General features: G+C 41.1%; 1 protein-coding gene across 2 annotated transcripts in view; it reads right to left on the reverse strand.

The window, feature by feature from the left end:
• Positions 1-1,405: 1,405 nt before the first annotated feature.
• The window catches only part of PNPLA2 (patatin like phospholipase domain containing 2), a 50,263-nt gene continuing 36,291 nt past the window's right edge, over positions 1,406-15,377 (reverse strand). For both annotated transcript variants that reach the window (XM_063944773.1, XM_063944772.1), the window contains exons 3-10: positions 14,799-15,031; positions 14,594-14,659; positions 13,086-13,295; positions 10,735-10,795; positions 10,006-10,176; positions 9,481-9,613; positions 9,272-9,394; positions 1,406-5,207 (exon numbers count right to left, since the gene is read on the reverse strand). In XM_063944773.1, the coding sequence (XP_063800843.1) occupies positions 4,916-5,207; positions 9,272-9,394; positions 9,481-9,613; positions 10,006-10,176; positions 10,735-10,795; positions 13,086-13,295; positions 14,594-14,659; positions 14,799-15,031 (1,289 nt within the window). In that variant the 3' untranslated portion in view covers positions 1,406-4,915. The remainder of the gene's footprint in view (positions 5,208-9,271; positions 9,395-9,480; positions 9,614-10,005; positions 10,177-10,734; positions 10,796-13,085; positions 13,296-14,593; positions 14,660-14,798; positions 15,032-15,377) is intronic.

Here is a 15,377-nt window from a genome sequence, read left to right on the forward strand (position 1 = left end):
ACAAAGAACAAACAACTGTATTTACTAAGCTGTAATAAAATGTACCTGTCCTAACTGCTTAAGATGTAGGACCACAACAGGAAACGTACTGCATATATGTGGGAATGCCCGCTGATTCACACTTTTTGGGAAGATGTTATTGCGCTCTTTTCTGTGATACTCGATATAGCCATTCCCACTACTCCTGCTTTCTGGCAACTAAACTATTCTTCCACTACTCTGTCTAACTTTAAAGCACTCGTTACTCCACCATCTGAGCAACGCTGCTCGCGCATCCATACCTGTTTTATTGAAATCTTCCCTCCCACCTACTCGCAACACCTGGTTTGCTAGGTTAGACTACTTCCAGACTATGGAAGAAATCCTCCTGACCTCTGAAGATAAATTATCTGAGTTCAGGTCGGTCTGGTCCCCCTGGATATAATTTAAAGCTTCAAGAACTTAAAGATTATATTGCTAAACCGAAAGGTCGAGAAATACCTCAGTTTATTTAAAGGTTTATGGGGTCTACCCTGATTGTAGCTCCGTATGTACTTTAATGTGCCATTCTCTCTCTTTTCTTCTTCTTACTTTTCTTCTTTGCTCTTTGGGGATAATTCAGACCTGATTGCGCGCTAGCGTTTTTTTGCAGCGCTGCGATCAGGTCAGAACTGCGCATGCACCGCAATGCGCAGGTGCGTCGCACGGGTACAAAGCGGATCGTTGCTGTGCGATGGGTTTTACGAAGAATCCATTCGCACAGCTGATCGCAAGGAGATTGACAGGAAGAAGGCGTTTGTGGGTGGCAACTGACCGTTTTCAGGGAGTGGTTGGAAAAACGCAGGTGTGTCAAAGCGTTTTGCAGGGCGGGTGTCGGACGTCAATTCCGGCCCCGGACAGGCTGAAGTGATCGCAGCGGCTGAGTAAGTCCTGGGCAACTCAGAAACTGCACAAAGTTTTTTTGTACCGCACGGCTGCACATGCGATCACACACTTGCACAGCTAAAATACACTCCCCGGTGGGTGGCGACTATGCGAATTCAGGACTGCAAAAAACAGCTAGCGAGCGATCAGGTCTGAATTACCCCCTTTGTCTTTACTCTTCCTAGCCTCCACCCCCCTCCCCTCCCATGTTCTTAATACTCAACTTGTTTGGAATGTTTTATGTTAATTGTGACACTGTGACTTTATAGGATGTGCTGTATTTTAGATTGGCCGTATTGTCTACGATTTGTCTTATTTTTTGTTCTATGGCTATATGGTCTCTCGCTGTGTTGAGTGTCTGTATTTTTGTGCTATTAAGCTTTTCTTCCATATTGCTTCGTGTTTGCAGATATTTCAATAAAAAAACGGATTATACAAAAATAAATAAAAAAATTACCTATCGCAGATACATCATCTGCAAATGAGAATTCTGAGACAGTGACCGTATGCAATCAAAAAAATTTATTATTTCTATACATATATAAAAGCAATTTTTGTTACATTTTTACAGCTGGCAGTCAAACAAGAAGAAAGTGCAGCAAATGCAATGTTTATATACATTTATATTACAGCACAGGTAAATCCGTATGTCTTACACACACACACACCTATGTTTAAATACTTAGTTATATGCATAGTACTGTAGTTCCTCACTTCCTACAGGCTGCATAGTAAATGGCAATAGAAAATGTGGCACATCACAAAAGATTGCTAAGTATCAATGTTCTATATGGCTGCTTGGTGTAATCTTATAGATGTACTCCTGTATTCTGTATTGTCATAATGTATGTGCACCAGATAACAATGAAAGCAGGTCATTTTCAGTAGACTCTTTAAAATAACAACTAGCCTTCTTAGAAATGAATGAGGCAATAATATGCGATATTTGAATGCCTGACCCAGAGTTACATGACATTTGTAGCCGGCCTCCTTATTGATTTAATAGATTGGAATTTATGGAATGATTCTCTCTGTTGTACTTAGTGCTCCATAGATACCAATAGAGACCGCTACAATTAATATCTTCACAGTTCCCACTCAGGTATTGAAACAAAGGTTACTGCTTCAATTTATTCTCGAAGATGTTTTTACATTAAAATTCTGGAATATGACAACACTTTCCTAAGGACTTAATACTTAACAGTAAAAGCGAATGGTTACAATAATTTGGCATCCCTTCAACACCAGGATGCAATGGAAAGCCTGCCACATATGTGCATGACAACCAAAGACCTTAAACACTTGTCAATATAGGTAACTGGCACACTTGGCTGTCTAATCCTGCAGCACAAAATCTAAACTGACTTCTGTGGTTACATGCTGTACAAAGTTCAGCCAATACATTGCACCAATATATGAAATGACTAAATCGACCAGCCACATAGGCATTAGGCTACAACGCAGTGTTAGTTTTTTAGCATCAACTCACACTAAACAGATTTCTTGGCAAGTTGAGTGAGTGATCTATAAAAATGACTATTTCTCTGATCCAAGCAACCTTATAAAGGTGAGAGGCTAACGCAAAAACGGCAATACATATAGGCTTGGAGGGCTGACTTTGCAAACTGCTGATTTGACATTTAACTCTGGTTCCTCGTGATAGCTAGCTGTGAAAGTACACCAGCATGAAGCACAGCTATTAAGCCAAAACTAAATAACGTAGCTTAAGTCAAACAAGTACATCCTGGAAAAAAGATCTGCACCTACTGAGAATTCTAGAGAGAAACACATTAATGCACACATGCATTAATAATAATATGGAGCCGTTGAAAAGGCTTATTCCAATATTTAAAGGAACTAAGGGCCAATGGTGAGTAGGGCATACGTCCGTTTCTTTAGCGTGAGATACACAAATTTGCACTGTTCCCATTGACTCAACAAATGATACATGTATATTTTAGAGCTTTTTTAATCACATAATTGTCCAGCTCAGCATCGGTATGTAAGTTCTCTTTTGGGAGTCTGCACTGAAGTGGCATTTCTATTCCACAACAGAATCCGAGATAAGCAACACCTGACATACAGATCCCTGCAGAGCAGTCAAAGTTCAAAATATTTCTCCCTGGGAAACACTCAGATCTTTAAATATTCTGTACTATTTCCACCCTGCTATAAAAATCTATACGCCATGTTATAACCACATTATATTGACCACAACAGTGATTTTGTTTCATTGGTGAAACAAAGCAGCAATGGTTGTGACTGAGGTAGAAAGAGAATATTTTGGGAACTGGAGTCCCTGAGGTGAAATCCTTCTCATTATCACCCATTCTGAGGTTCATGAAAAAAACATTATATATAAGTTAATATATATATATATATATATATATATATATATGAAAATACTATAGACTGAATGAAGAGAAGTACATTTGTACACGGCATAAAATAATTAGTTTCTAAACAGAAAAAAAAATTAAATTAGTAGGGAAAATAAAATTTGTATTTAAAAATACTGATTTTGTATGTAAATGTGTTACAATTCCAAAGTTAGAAGCAACTATAAAATGTCCTATAATATTACCCACAATTTCTGATAAATCAAAATTTGGTTGGTAATGAACAATTGGCTTTTTTGGAAGTCTCAAACAGCTCACTAAGTGCCTTTTTTATATAAGTTATTCAAAATTAAAGAAAAATTATCCTGAAATAACCTGAATCCCTGCACTGTATGTAAAATAGGAAAATGCTTCACTTTCTGTGAGCAACAAAAGCCGCTGACATTTTCCATAACTTGCAGAATTTACCAACCTAAATAATCCAACGTACGTTTCCTTCAGAAGCTGGTCCTTCCTTTATCTTCTACATCAACAAAGTAATTACATACTTTTACCTCTCAAACATTCTTTTATCCAAACACTTAAGCAAAAATAAAGAAAAGGTTTTTCAGATTTTTTTAAGGCGAAACATAAATTCTTAAAAAAATTGCTGTGAAACAGTAATGTTATTAGGACCTGAGAGCTATGAGGTAAGAGGAAGCCAGTCTGAGATAGAGCTCTCTATGCTGACATGCCGACTCGCCTTCCGAGTCCAGCTAATTAGGAAACACTATGCTCCCTCTGCTTTATAAAACAGCCACTCCTACTGTGTGCTCTGGAGGGAAAAACATGCTGGATTAACGTTCGCGTGGGAGTGACTATATAGTGCCAAAGGCTTTCTGTTGTAAGGCAATAAAATTACATCATAGGACCTGACAACAGGTCCTCTGTAATGCTATGGGCCCTAGTCGGTTTTGCCCTAGGCACTGATATTTTTAACCCCAACCCTCTAAGGAATCTACTACGATTCCTTGCCTCTTAAACGTAAATTTGGCTATCATTTTATACAAGTGACAGACTTGTATAAAATAATAATGAGGATACTAGATCTCATTTTATGTAGTCAAAGGTTAACATTGAAAATATATGAAAGCATTTGTTATCACTTTCTCTATGTATGATAATGTATGTCTGAGCTCTAATAAGAGCTCAGACATACATTTGTTTTGTATTATGAAATGTACAATGTCTTTTTCCTTCCACTGAATTTACTAAGATCCCCTGCATTTCCTTTCTGTGTAACATCAAAGTAATATTTCTGCACCATTATGGCAGCTAAATATCACAGCCACAGAATCTCTTCTCCATAGCAACACTCACTCTGTACTCTTTGTGTCTATCCCAATCTGGTCCCACAAGACCATAGCTATACTTACTCGGTGGGCACCTGGATTGTGTTTACACAACCTCTTAAACATTACCGGTTTTCCCAGATATGGACATGCTAGGCCCAAGGAGAATTGGTCAAACTGAATTACTATGAGCTTACATCACCAATTTACCTCAGGGAACTACATCCATGAGTGACCCAAGTCAAATGAATATCACTTGATAAAAAAAAAGACCACTAGTAGATAAGGTCCAAAACCAAAAATGGACATAAAATAATTGGCATCCATTTAAAAGCATGGTTTTCACAACGTCTCCAAGCTATTTGCTTTGGTCACCTCCACCATCACTAGACTGTTAGGGTCCATGGAGATCTCAGACTTCTGTGGTTGTTGATGGTGGTACAGTGTGGCTTGCATGTCTACGTTGATACAGAAGAGTCCGGGCATCAACTGCCTTTGGTAGTCCTCCCATTTCTGCATCATGTCCATTAGAGAGGTATTGCTCCTCAGCCATCTAGGCAAAGACTCGCTGGCACCAAGGACCAATGGAACAGGAAGGCTCTGAGATCTCCTCAATTCCAGATGGTAGTAGAGCCTAAAACACAAGACAAATCATAAACTATAGAATTTATTTTCAAATTCACACAGTTGCAAACCAAAATAGTAACATATGCAAAAAGACAGCTCTCACTAAAACAAGAGAGGTCTGGGATGTTTTCACCTGGGTTACAAGCAGAAATAAGCGGACATTTGTATGGTAGCACCAGCCACCTGTCTACAGTAGTGTTGGATGGTTATGGCTACAAGATTCCTTTTCGAAATTGTTGTAGTGAAATATGCAATATAACAGTTTCTATGGGCCAACTGCATGAAATGCACAGTTACAAAGAGGCTCTATAAGTTATATGGCATTTATTCAGTACTACGGAGAGAATAATGTGCTTTAGTGAAGCCCCGTGCATCTCTTTGTGCCAGTCCTCCATTAGGTCGGGGAACAATTGCCCTCCAGACAGTTACTTGGCTTTGCAGCATTCCCTCAATATACAGTGCTGCGTAACTGTGACTGTGCATTTACATAAATGTGGTATGCTGGGATGTTAAGGGCATGCAGGAAAGTAACAGAAGAAAATACATTTGTTTTAATTTTAGGGGTGATTAGTCATATACAATTAATCGCATAAAACTGGACTATGGGGGTAATTCCAAGTTGATCGCAGCAGGATTTTTTTTAGCAATTGGGCAAAACCATGTGCACTGCAGGGGAGGCAGATATAACATGTGCAGAGAGAGTTAGATTTGGGTGGGGTGTGTTCAATCTGCAATCTAATTTGCAGTGTAAAAATAAAGCAGCCAGTATTTACCCAGCACAGAAATAAAATAACCCACCCAAATCTAACTCTCTCTGCACATGTTATATCTGCCTCCCCTGCAGTGCACATGTTTTGCCCAATTGCTATCAAAAATCCTGCTGCGATCAACTTGGAATTACCCCCCATGTGCCCGAGTCAGAGATAGACCAGTCAGCACAGCCGCTGCGTACAGACGCAGTCAGCACAGCCGCTGCGTACAGACGCAGTCACTACAGCCGCTGCGTACAGACGCAGTCAACATAGAGGCAGTACTGCGTACAGATGCAGCAGTAGTGCTAAAATATGTAAAATCAGCAGGAGGCATTTTCACACTGCTGAAGCCAATAAAGCTATTGCTAAGGACACAGGCACTGGCTTCAGCACAGCCAGAAAACTTTGAGAAATGAGGTAAATCTCCTTCAGCACTGACAGAAGCTGACGTAACCACTGTAATTATATCACATTTTTTGCCTTTGATCCCTTAAATGCAACGTGAGCTCATGGGCTAATAATATGGCTGCTGGTTACAACCTGACATAGGGCCTAATTCAGATCTGATCGCAACAGCAAATTTGTTAGCTAATGGGAAAAACCACGTGAACTGCCGGGGAGGCAGACATAACATATGCAGAGAGAGTTAGATTTGGGTGGGGTGTGTTCAAACTGAAATCTAAATTGCAGTGTAAAAGTAAAGCAGCCAGTATTTACCCTACACAGTAACAAAATAACCCACCCAAATCTAACTCTCTCTGCACATGTTACATCGGTCCCACCATTAGAGGAAAATGTTGTTTTGCAATCAACCTTGAATTAGGCCCATATTGTACAATTCTCCAATGAAAGACATTTGACATAGATAAACGTATAGGTTGGAAACTAGTTTTTCCCTTCCCTATACCCAGTGGAATCATTTACAGGATAACACACAGTGATAAAATGATGTTTTTGTGGCCTTATTATGCTGAAGAGAAAGTGATCAGCTTTAATGAATATATTGCAGCAACCAGCAAGTCTGCCATAGAGATTGTGGGGGAAAAAGTGTGATTCTTCAGAATGGTTGTAATTGCTTGGATCACCATCAGGCAAGCAGAAAGAAGAGGACCTCTATAATCCACTGTGTACAGCCATCTTCTCCTCACAGTGAAAGCAACCTGAATGCCACATAGCCTTAGGGCTCATCCATCCAAATTGAGCAGTACTACTGTAGCTGGGACCCAGTGTCCAGAAAGGGATTTTGATTTGTGAACCTCTTATGCAGGGGATGCCTTGGTACGCTATGTTGGCCAACTAGAGAGACTCACAGACCTACAACATTAGCATGCAGTGTAGCAATGTCGTATAGATGTTTGACTTGCAGTATCAAACCAACTTACTTGGCTTTTATGAAACAGTAAGTGCGAACCTTGATCAGGGTAAGGAGGTGGATGTAATTTTTTTTAGACTTTGCCAAAGCTTTCGACACAGTACCACACATGAGACTTATCTATAAGCTACAAGAAATAGGGCTAGGGAGCACAATATGCACTTGGGTCAGTAATTGGTTAGATAATAGGGAGCAGCGCGTTGTGGTTAATTGATCATTTTAAAATTGGATTAAAGTGCTAAGTGGTGTGCCACAAGGGTCTGTACTTGGACCACTATTGTTCAACATTTTCATTAACGACCTAACAGTAGGTCTAGAGAGCATGGTGTCAATTTTTGCTGACGATACCAAATTGTGTAAGGTTATAAATACGGAGGGGGATGCCGAGTCTCTTCAGAACGACTTAGTTAAACTAGTAGCATGGGCAGCAAAATGGAGACTGAGATTCAATACAGACAAGTGTAAGGTAATGCACTGTGGTAGCAAGACCAAAAATAACACCTACATACTAAATGGAGTAATATTAAGGGATTCTGTACTGGAAAAAGGCTTAGGTGTTCACATAGATAACAAACTAAGCAGCAGTACCCAAAGTAGGATTACAGCAAAAAAGGCTAATAAGATATTAGCATGCATAAAACGGGGAATTGATGCAAGGGACGAGAGTGTTATACTCCCATTATATAAATCACTAGTGAGGCCACATCTTGAATACGGAGTACAATTTTGGGCACCATACTACAAAAAGGAGATCCTGGAGCTAGAAAAGGTTCAGAGGCGGGTGATCAAACTAATTAAGGGCATGGAGACACTGGAATACGAGGAAAGGCTTGCAAGACTAGGCATGATTACACTGGAAAAGAGGAGACTAAGAGGGGACATGATCAACATCTACAAATATATGAGGCGAAAAGGTTTTTTCACAGTAAGGACAATACGTGTTTGGAATTCCCTGCCTGAGAGAGTAGTAACAGCGGACTCAGTTAACACCTTTAAGAATGGGTTACATAAATTCCTATTGGATAAAGATATTCAGGGATATGGTGCTAGACAAGCATTATAAATAATATAACTAGTCCTAAAATAAAAATAACTAGTCCTAAAATAAAACTGCATAGGAGACCACAAACAGGTTGAATACGATGGACAAATTGTCTTTTTTCAACCTTAGATACTATGTTACTATGTTATCATACAATTGCGCTGCAGAGGATTTCAGGGCAGCTTCTTACACTGAAATTAAAAAGACAAAGTTCAAGGTTTTGTTCACACTCTTACCAGGTGAAACAATGGCCCTCATTCCGAGTTGATCGCTCGCTAGCTGCTTTTAGCAGCATTGCACACGCTAGGCTGCCGCCCTCTGGGAGTGTATCTTAGCTTAGCAGAAGTGCGAACGAAAGGATCGCATAGTGGCTACAAAATAATTTTGTGCAGTTTCAGAGTAGCTCCAGACGTACTCAGCGCTAGCGATCACTTCAAACTTTTCAGTTTCTGTTTTGACGTCACGAACACGCCCTGCGTTTGGCCAGCCACGCTTGCGTTTCCCCAACCACACCTGCATTTTTATCTGGCACGCCTGCGTTTTTCCACACACTCCCTGAAAACGGTCAGTTGACACCCAGAAACGCCCACTTCCTGTTAATCACTCTGCGGCCAGCAGTGCGGCTAAAATGCTTCGTTAGACCTTGTGTGAAATAGTACTTCGTGCGTGCGCATAGCGGCGCATACACATAAGTGCAGTTTTTTTGCCTGATCGCTGCGCTGCGACCGAAATCTGCTAGCGAACAACTCGGAATGACCCCCAAGGCCCTTACTACTGATGCATACAAGTGCCTGGTGCAGCAACACTATGCCTGTCAATGACTTCGTACAACAACACGTGTAAGTAAGTGTTGGGTTTAGTGCCAGTATTATCCCTGTGTCAGTAGATGGTAAAGCAATGTATACCTGGCTGATATGTGGCTCCCCAGTCTTTTCTTTGCGTTCCTCAGCACATAGTGACATACTTTGCGGGTTTGATCTTTAATCCACCGGATATCTTCTGGGACATCAGGAAGCCATTCCAGAAGCCTGCAGACAGCATCATTACAAAATTAATACATAATAGTAACTGAAGGTAGATGCCGGCCTGAAAACCTTAAAAGTCCATTCTTTACCTGACAGTGAAGGACAGTGCAGATTCCAGGGGCAGAGTGTATGGCAGCATCATGGCAGATGCTAAGCGAACAGGCAGCAAGTTGGATATTGATAAGTAGACACTGCGCTTCTCTGTACAGGCCTCCAAGAGAGCTGGTGGGGAGAGAGAGTGTTAGTTCTTTGGTCAAATTAAGAGTAGCACACAATAGGCAATATGACCAGGCTGTCATGCTTGTGTTGTGTATCTCACTGGTTATGTGGAGTCTAATGTGGGTAGTAGTGCAAGCAGTCATTGTGCAGTCTCTATAGGGCTACATAATACCTATAATGGTATATTGCATGCACGCTTTAAGTATGGAAAGTGACATGAAACTCCTCACCTTCAACAACCAGTACAGGAACATGATGAACACAAGGAAAATACCTTTCTACAATAAGTATCTTCCTTTTGTTGTTTTGTCACACATGTATTTATATATTGATTGTGTATCACACCTGTACTATATGATCTAGTATATATCTGTAATGGGTATTTGTATTCTTACCCTGGTTTAGTCTCTGGGGAAGATGCTCAAACACATGATCCTCAGCCTCCTCTACAGTGATCACTTCTGCAGCCTGCTCTTCCCTTTCACTGTTCTCTTCATTCTGATTGGCCAGAATGGCAGGAGCCGGCAGGGGCAGGCACCTCATAGGCCGCGGCTGATCCAGCAGCCCTGTTGTAGTAACACACATCACCACATTACTTCTCACTGAACTAATGAAACAACTCAACACATCAATTTCTGATTGTATTGATTTAGTTCTCTGTATTTAAATATAAACATATCTTCCTACGTGACTTGAAAGGCTGGTGGCACAGGCTTGTTTTCATTGGAGCATAATGCAAAGCCAGTAGAAGACGCTAAAACATTTTGCTGGATATTATATACACTTAGAGTCAGATTCAATTATCGGCAGTGTTTACCGTGCGAGCAAAGCTTCAGGTTTAACGGCAGGGGCTATTCAATTAATAGTCATTATCCCCGTGTGGTAAATCCAAGGATAACTTGTGTTAACCCATAGATTCTGGCAGAGGGTGCATTTAATGCAAGGGAAAATCCATGTTAAGTCACCTCCGGGGGTTTACCATGCCAGGTTGCAACCCTTAGTTGAATAGTTGGGGGCTGACAACCCCACAACTCAATGAAACTCCCCCTCAAATGCTACTTTTTTTATTTACTATACTTGTTATATCTAATAAATATTTCATATACATTTGTACATATACATACCATTCCTCTTTAAGAAATGTAGAGCATCTCTGTACCCCTGCTTACACATGTCTTTCAGCACCTATGGAATATAACACAGAGAGGAAAGGTTACACCTATGCACAGAGCTTCCTTCCAATTGCAGCATTCAAGTAGCTGATTCAAAGTATATAGAGCTCTATTTACCAATGTGCATAGAGGCCCCTGCTCTGATTCTGGAGCAGCGCAGAGAGCCATATGTAGTAATGAGTTATTACATAGACAGCTGCTCTGCTCCTAGCCTCCATTACCTCAGAGGGGGCAGGAGGAGAGGGAGATGAGCTACCATGTAGTAATCATTAATCTCATTATTACGCATGCACCTGAGGCTCAGTTCTTCCCAAATCCTCCTTTGTGCTGCTCTGTATTTGTTGTGATACACTGAACCCATGAGATGTTACAGTGCTGGAATGTGCTCTGGGTACCGGATTTGAGGGGGTACCGAGACGACCGGAGCTCCCCCGACCCATCTTTACATGATGTCCAGTCCAGTGATTGTGAGCAGGCTACATGTCTGCTCTGCTGGACTAATCAGCAGGGCACAGGCATACAGGGACTGGGAACACCCGGCACAATTAAGATTTATGTTTCCCTATCTGCGCTGTGATACTAGGAACATACACTAATGCCGCAGTCTGTAATTAGTAGGCACTCACCGGCTGTGTCTTTCATCTACCACTTGCATACAAAAACACATCATTGGTTGCACCGGGTGTGGATCATTAGATCGACAGTGTCTAGGTCGAAAGGGTCAGAAGGTCGACATGTTCTAGGTCGACAGGTCAAAAGGTCGACATGAGTTTTTTTATGTATTTTTTTGTGTCGTTTTCTTCGTAGAGTGACCGGGAACCCCAATTAGTGCACCGTGTCCCCTCGCATGGCTCGCTTCGGGATTACCGTTCCAATCGTAGTCCACGTGGTTCGTGAAGTATGAAAAAGTGTAAAAAAATAAATTGAACAAAAAAAAACACAATCATGTCGACCTTTTGACCTGTCGACCTAGAACATATCGACCTTCTGACCCTGTCGACCTTCTGACCCTGTCGACCTATAGTGGCTGACCTAAACATTGTCGACCTAGACACTGCCGTTCTTCAGACCGGATCCCGGTTGCACCATCACACTTCTCTACAACCCTCTGACTGCTCAGAATGTCAGATGGAACCAAGCCGCCGGGGCCAGTGCAACTACATACAAAGAAGTGTAACCAAACCACCACTGAATCATTTACTCTTTACAGGATTCTCTTACCGGAGCCGCCTTGGTTGTTTAAACTACAGTATTATTTTTACTTGTTTTACGAATATACCCATCATTAGTTCATTTCACTGCTCCACAGCTAAAAACAACAAGATGGTGCTTGTCTTCACTAATGCAGTAGAAGGCTCTCTTATGTATTCATCCACTACAATGAATTCAGTCCATTCAAATGTATTCTCTTTGTGTAACTGCTGTATGTTAATAGGTTTTGCTACTTAGATTTCTGTATTTCTGTATTTACTTTTTGTTGCCACTAGGTGGAGATAAAGTACAATGCAAAGTTCTAGCAAAAAGGCACATTGGGGGTCATTCCGAGTTGATCGCTCGCTAGCTATTTTTTGCAGCGCTGCGAACAGATAGCCGCCGCCTATAGGGGAGTGTATGTTTGCTTTGCAAGTGTGCAAACGCATGTGCAGCCGAGCGGTACAAAAAAGTTTTGTGCAGTTTTTGAGTAGCTCAGAATATACTCAGCTGCTGCGATCACTTCAGTCCAGAATTGACGTCAGACACCCGTCAGTTGACACCCACAAACGCCCTCTTCCTGTCAATCTCCTTGCGATCGACTGCGTGAATGGATTCTTTGTAAAATCCATCGCTCAGCAACGATACGCTTTGCACCTGTACATACGGTGCATATGCATGCGCAGTTCGGACCTGATCGCAGCGCAGCGAAAAAACCTAGCATGTGATCATGTCGGAATGACCCCCACTGACCAAGACAGCATGGGTTTCTGGTGCACAAGTACAGTGGGGAAGGGTTTCTAGGTGCAGTACAGTGAGGATGGCATACTTGTTTTAATGCTTACAAAAACATTTCATAACGTTCCCTATGTTTCCAATTTCCGTAGACATGGAAAACAAAACTTGAGCCCATACCAAACAATTAGCTGTCAAGTCCAAAATGGATTTTATAACCTCTGCCCCAATATGAAAAATGGTTGATATACAGTATATAACTTATTTATTTTTTCCAAAGAAATGCTGGCCATATTACTAAACGCCATGCACAGCTGAATGATTACAATGGCAAGTCTCCCCATCCACACATCATCATGCACACATACGGCCAATACCTGAGGCTCAGGAGGGAACAGGGCCTTGGACAGCCTGTACAAGTTACTGAGGTTAAACTGAATGCTGGTGTTGGTGACTCTGAGCTCGTGGATATTGGTGCAGCCATCGCGTGGACAAATGTCACTCTCGCCCGAAAAGGGGGAGACGGTGATGGTATTCTTCAGCTCATACTGAGGCAGGTTGTCAGAAATTCCACCATCCACGTACCTCTGATGGGGTGATAAGACAAAGATCAATTGCAGGTGGCAAAATCCTTATATGAGCACAGTTAATTCCAAATGTAAATGTGCTGTATTATTCTGTATATCAGCTGTTCATATTACTGTATGTAAATGTTATATGTTTCTAACCTAACACATGCTGCATTATATACTAATCACAGTATTATAAATTCTTTATTTTAGTACTTTAGAGGGAACAGAGTATTATATCCCTTGCAGATGTTCTTCTCCAGCTATTGCTGAATGTCCACATTTATCCAGCATTCATTATTGGTTATATGCTCTCAACCATAAACTGAGGGAAAACAAAGCACCCTTTGCACTAAATTTGGTGAAAGTGAATTGGTAATTGGTCAGTAAAGGTCACTGTACATTTGCACATGACGATTACCCTCACTGAGATAACTAGACCCAGTAATACAAGAAAAAGCCATTTTACTCATCTCTGCTGTTGACAAATTGATGTTTGGGAATTAAGTGCCTAATTCAAGGTTAATTGCAAAATAACATTTTCCTCTAATGGACAAAACCATGTGCACTGCAGGTGGGGCAGATATAACATGTGCAGAGAGCGTTAGATTTGGGTGGGGTGTGTTCAAACTGAAATCTAAATTGCAGTGTAAAAATAAAGCAGACAGTATTTACCCTGCACAGAAACAAAATACCCCAATCAAATCTAACTCTCTCTGCACATGTTATATCTGCCACACCTGCAGTGCAAATGGTTTTGCCCATTAGAGGAAAATTGTATTTTGCAATCAACCTTGAATTAGGCCCTAAATATACTTTACAGGACAGGTTTGTCTGACCTTGCCCTCCAGCACTATTGTAGGCAGGATTATGCTAATTCAGGACACAGATGGATAAGCCTTTTCTGCAGTATGGCTAGCGACCAGTGTGAAAGTCAGCTAAAAAGTATTTGTACTGAAAGACTGCAAACCAGGCATCTTCTATACAGCAGCTGCTGAGCTGTGCACTATTCTGCCTCCTGTTCATGTGACAATAATGCTAAATGACAGTGTTTGCAGAAGCTCAGGAGCACAGAAGTCACCTGTCACACTGTGTTTCATCTCCTGTGCAAGGAGCCATAATGTGCTAGAACTGCGTGCCACAGCCAGCCCGGTCGTGCTCAGGACTCTTCTATCAGAAACAGAAATTGCTGCGGCTATTTTCTGAGCGGTGATAGAATGATCTTTTAACCATGTCACCGCCTGACAGACAGCAGCACAATATAGCACAAAGAAAATAGTTTAATGTAACCAAGGTACGATGTATCCTGTACTTACTACTCCTTGCAGGCATGGGGGGATGAGTCCGCAGTATACAGGTATGAATGTACTGCACACATTTGCCTGAAAGACACAGAGGGCTAAGTTAAAGGACAGACAAAACTTGGTTATAAAAATAACAATAAAAACTGTGTTAAAAAATAAAAATTATAATAATAATGATCTTTATAGCTAAAGGGATCTACACCCCAGAGAATGGTACCTGTATAAGCTCTTCCTTGGTGTTGAACTGTGTCAGCAGCACATTCTCCCCATCAGACACTCGTGTCAGTGATATGCCCAGCCGCCCGGTGGCATGCTCATGTGCATCATCGGGCAGTGTCTTGTAAAGGCAGTTCCGAATGATCTTGACCAGGTTAAATGATGGATGCAGAGGGCCCAGGAACCGTTTCCTTGCCTCCTTAGAGACATCAATAATATTTGCCCCAGCTTCTCCTAAGAAATAAAAGAAGAGAGTCAGATTGGAGAGAAAATCAGTGAGATATTACTCTACATTAAAAAGAAACTAAGAAAAACGTTTAAACCTTGGAATTTGTGGATGTTATTATTAGGATCTCAATGCAATGTACCTACAGTATGTATACAGGAGCACATGGACGTATCGGTATGTATTCATTTCTGTCAAATATGTTTCATTAGGAAGAAGATCACATTTCCATGCACATGAAGAGAATGTTCAGAGTGCTGCAATCTCAGATCATTGTTTCCCTTTCATTTATACATATGTAAGAAAGGAGTATAAAGTATTGCTATAATTTTCAGAAATATATAAATTATAATA

The sequence above is a fragment of the Pseudophryne corroboree genome, chromosome 11, assembly GCF_028390025.1.
Source record: "Pseudophryne corroboree isolate aPseCor3 chromosome 11, aPseCor3.hap2, whole genome shotgun sequence".
Lineage (NCBI taxonomy): Eukaryota > Metazoa > Chordata > Amphibia > Anura > Myobatrachidae > Pseudophryne > Pseudophryne corroboree.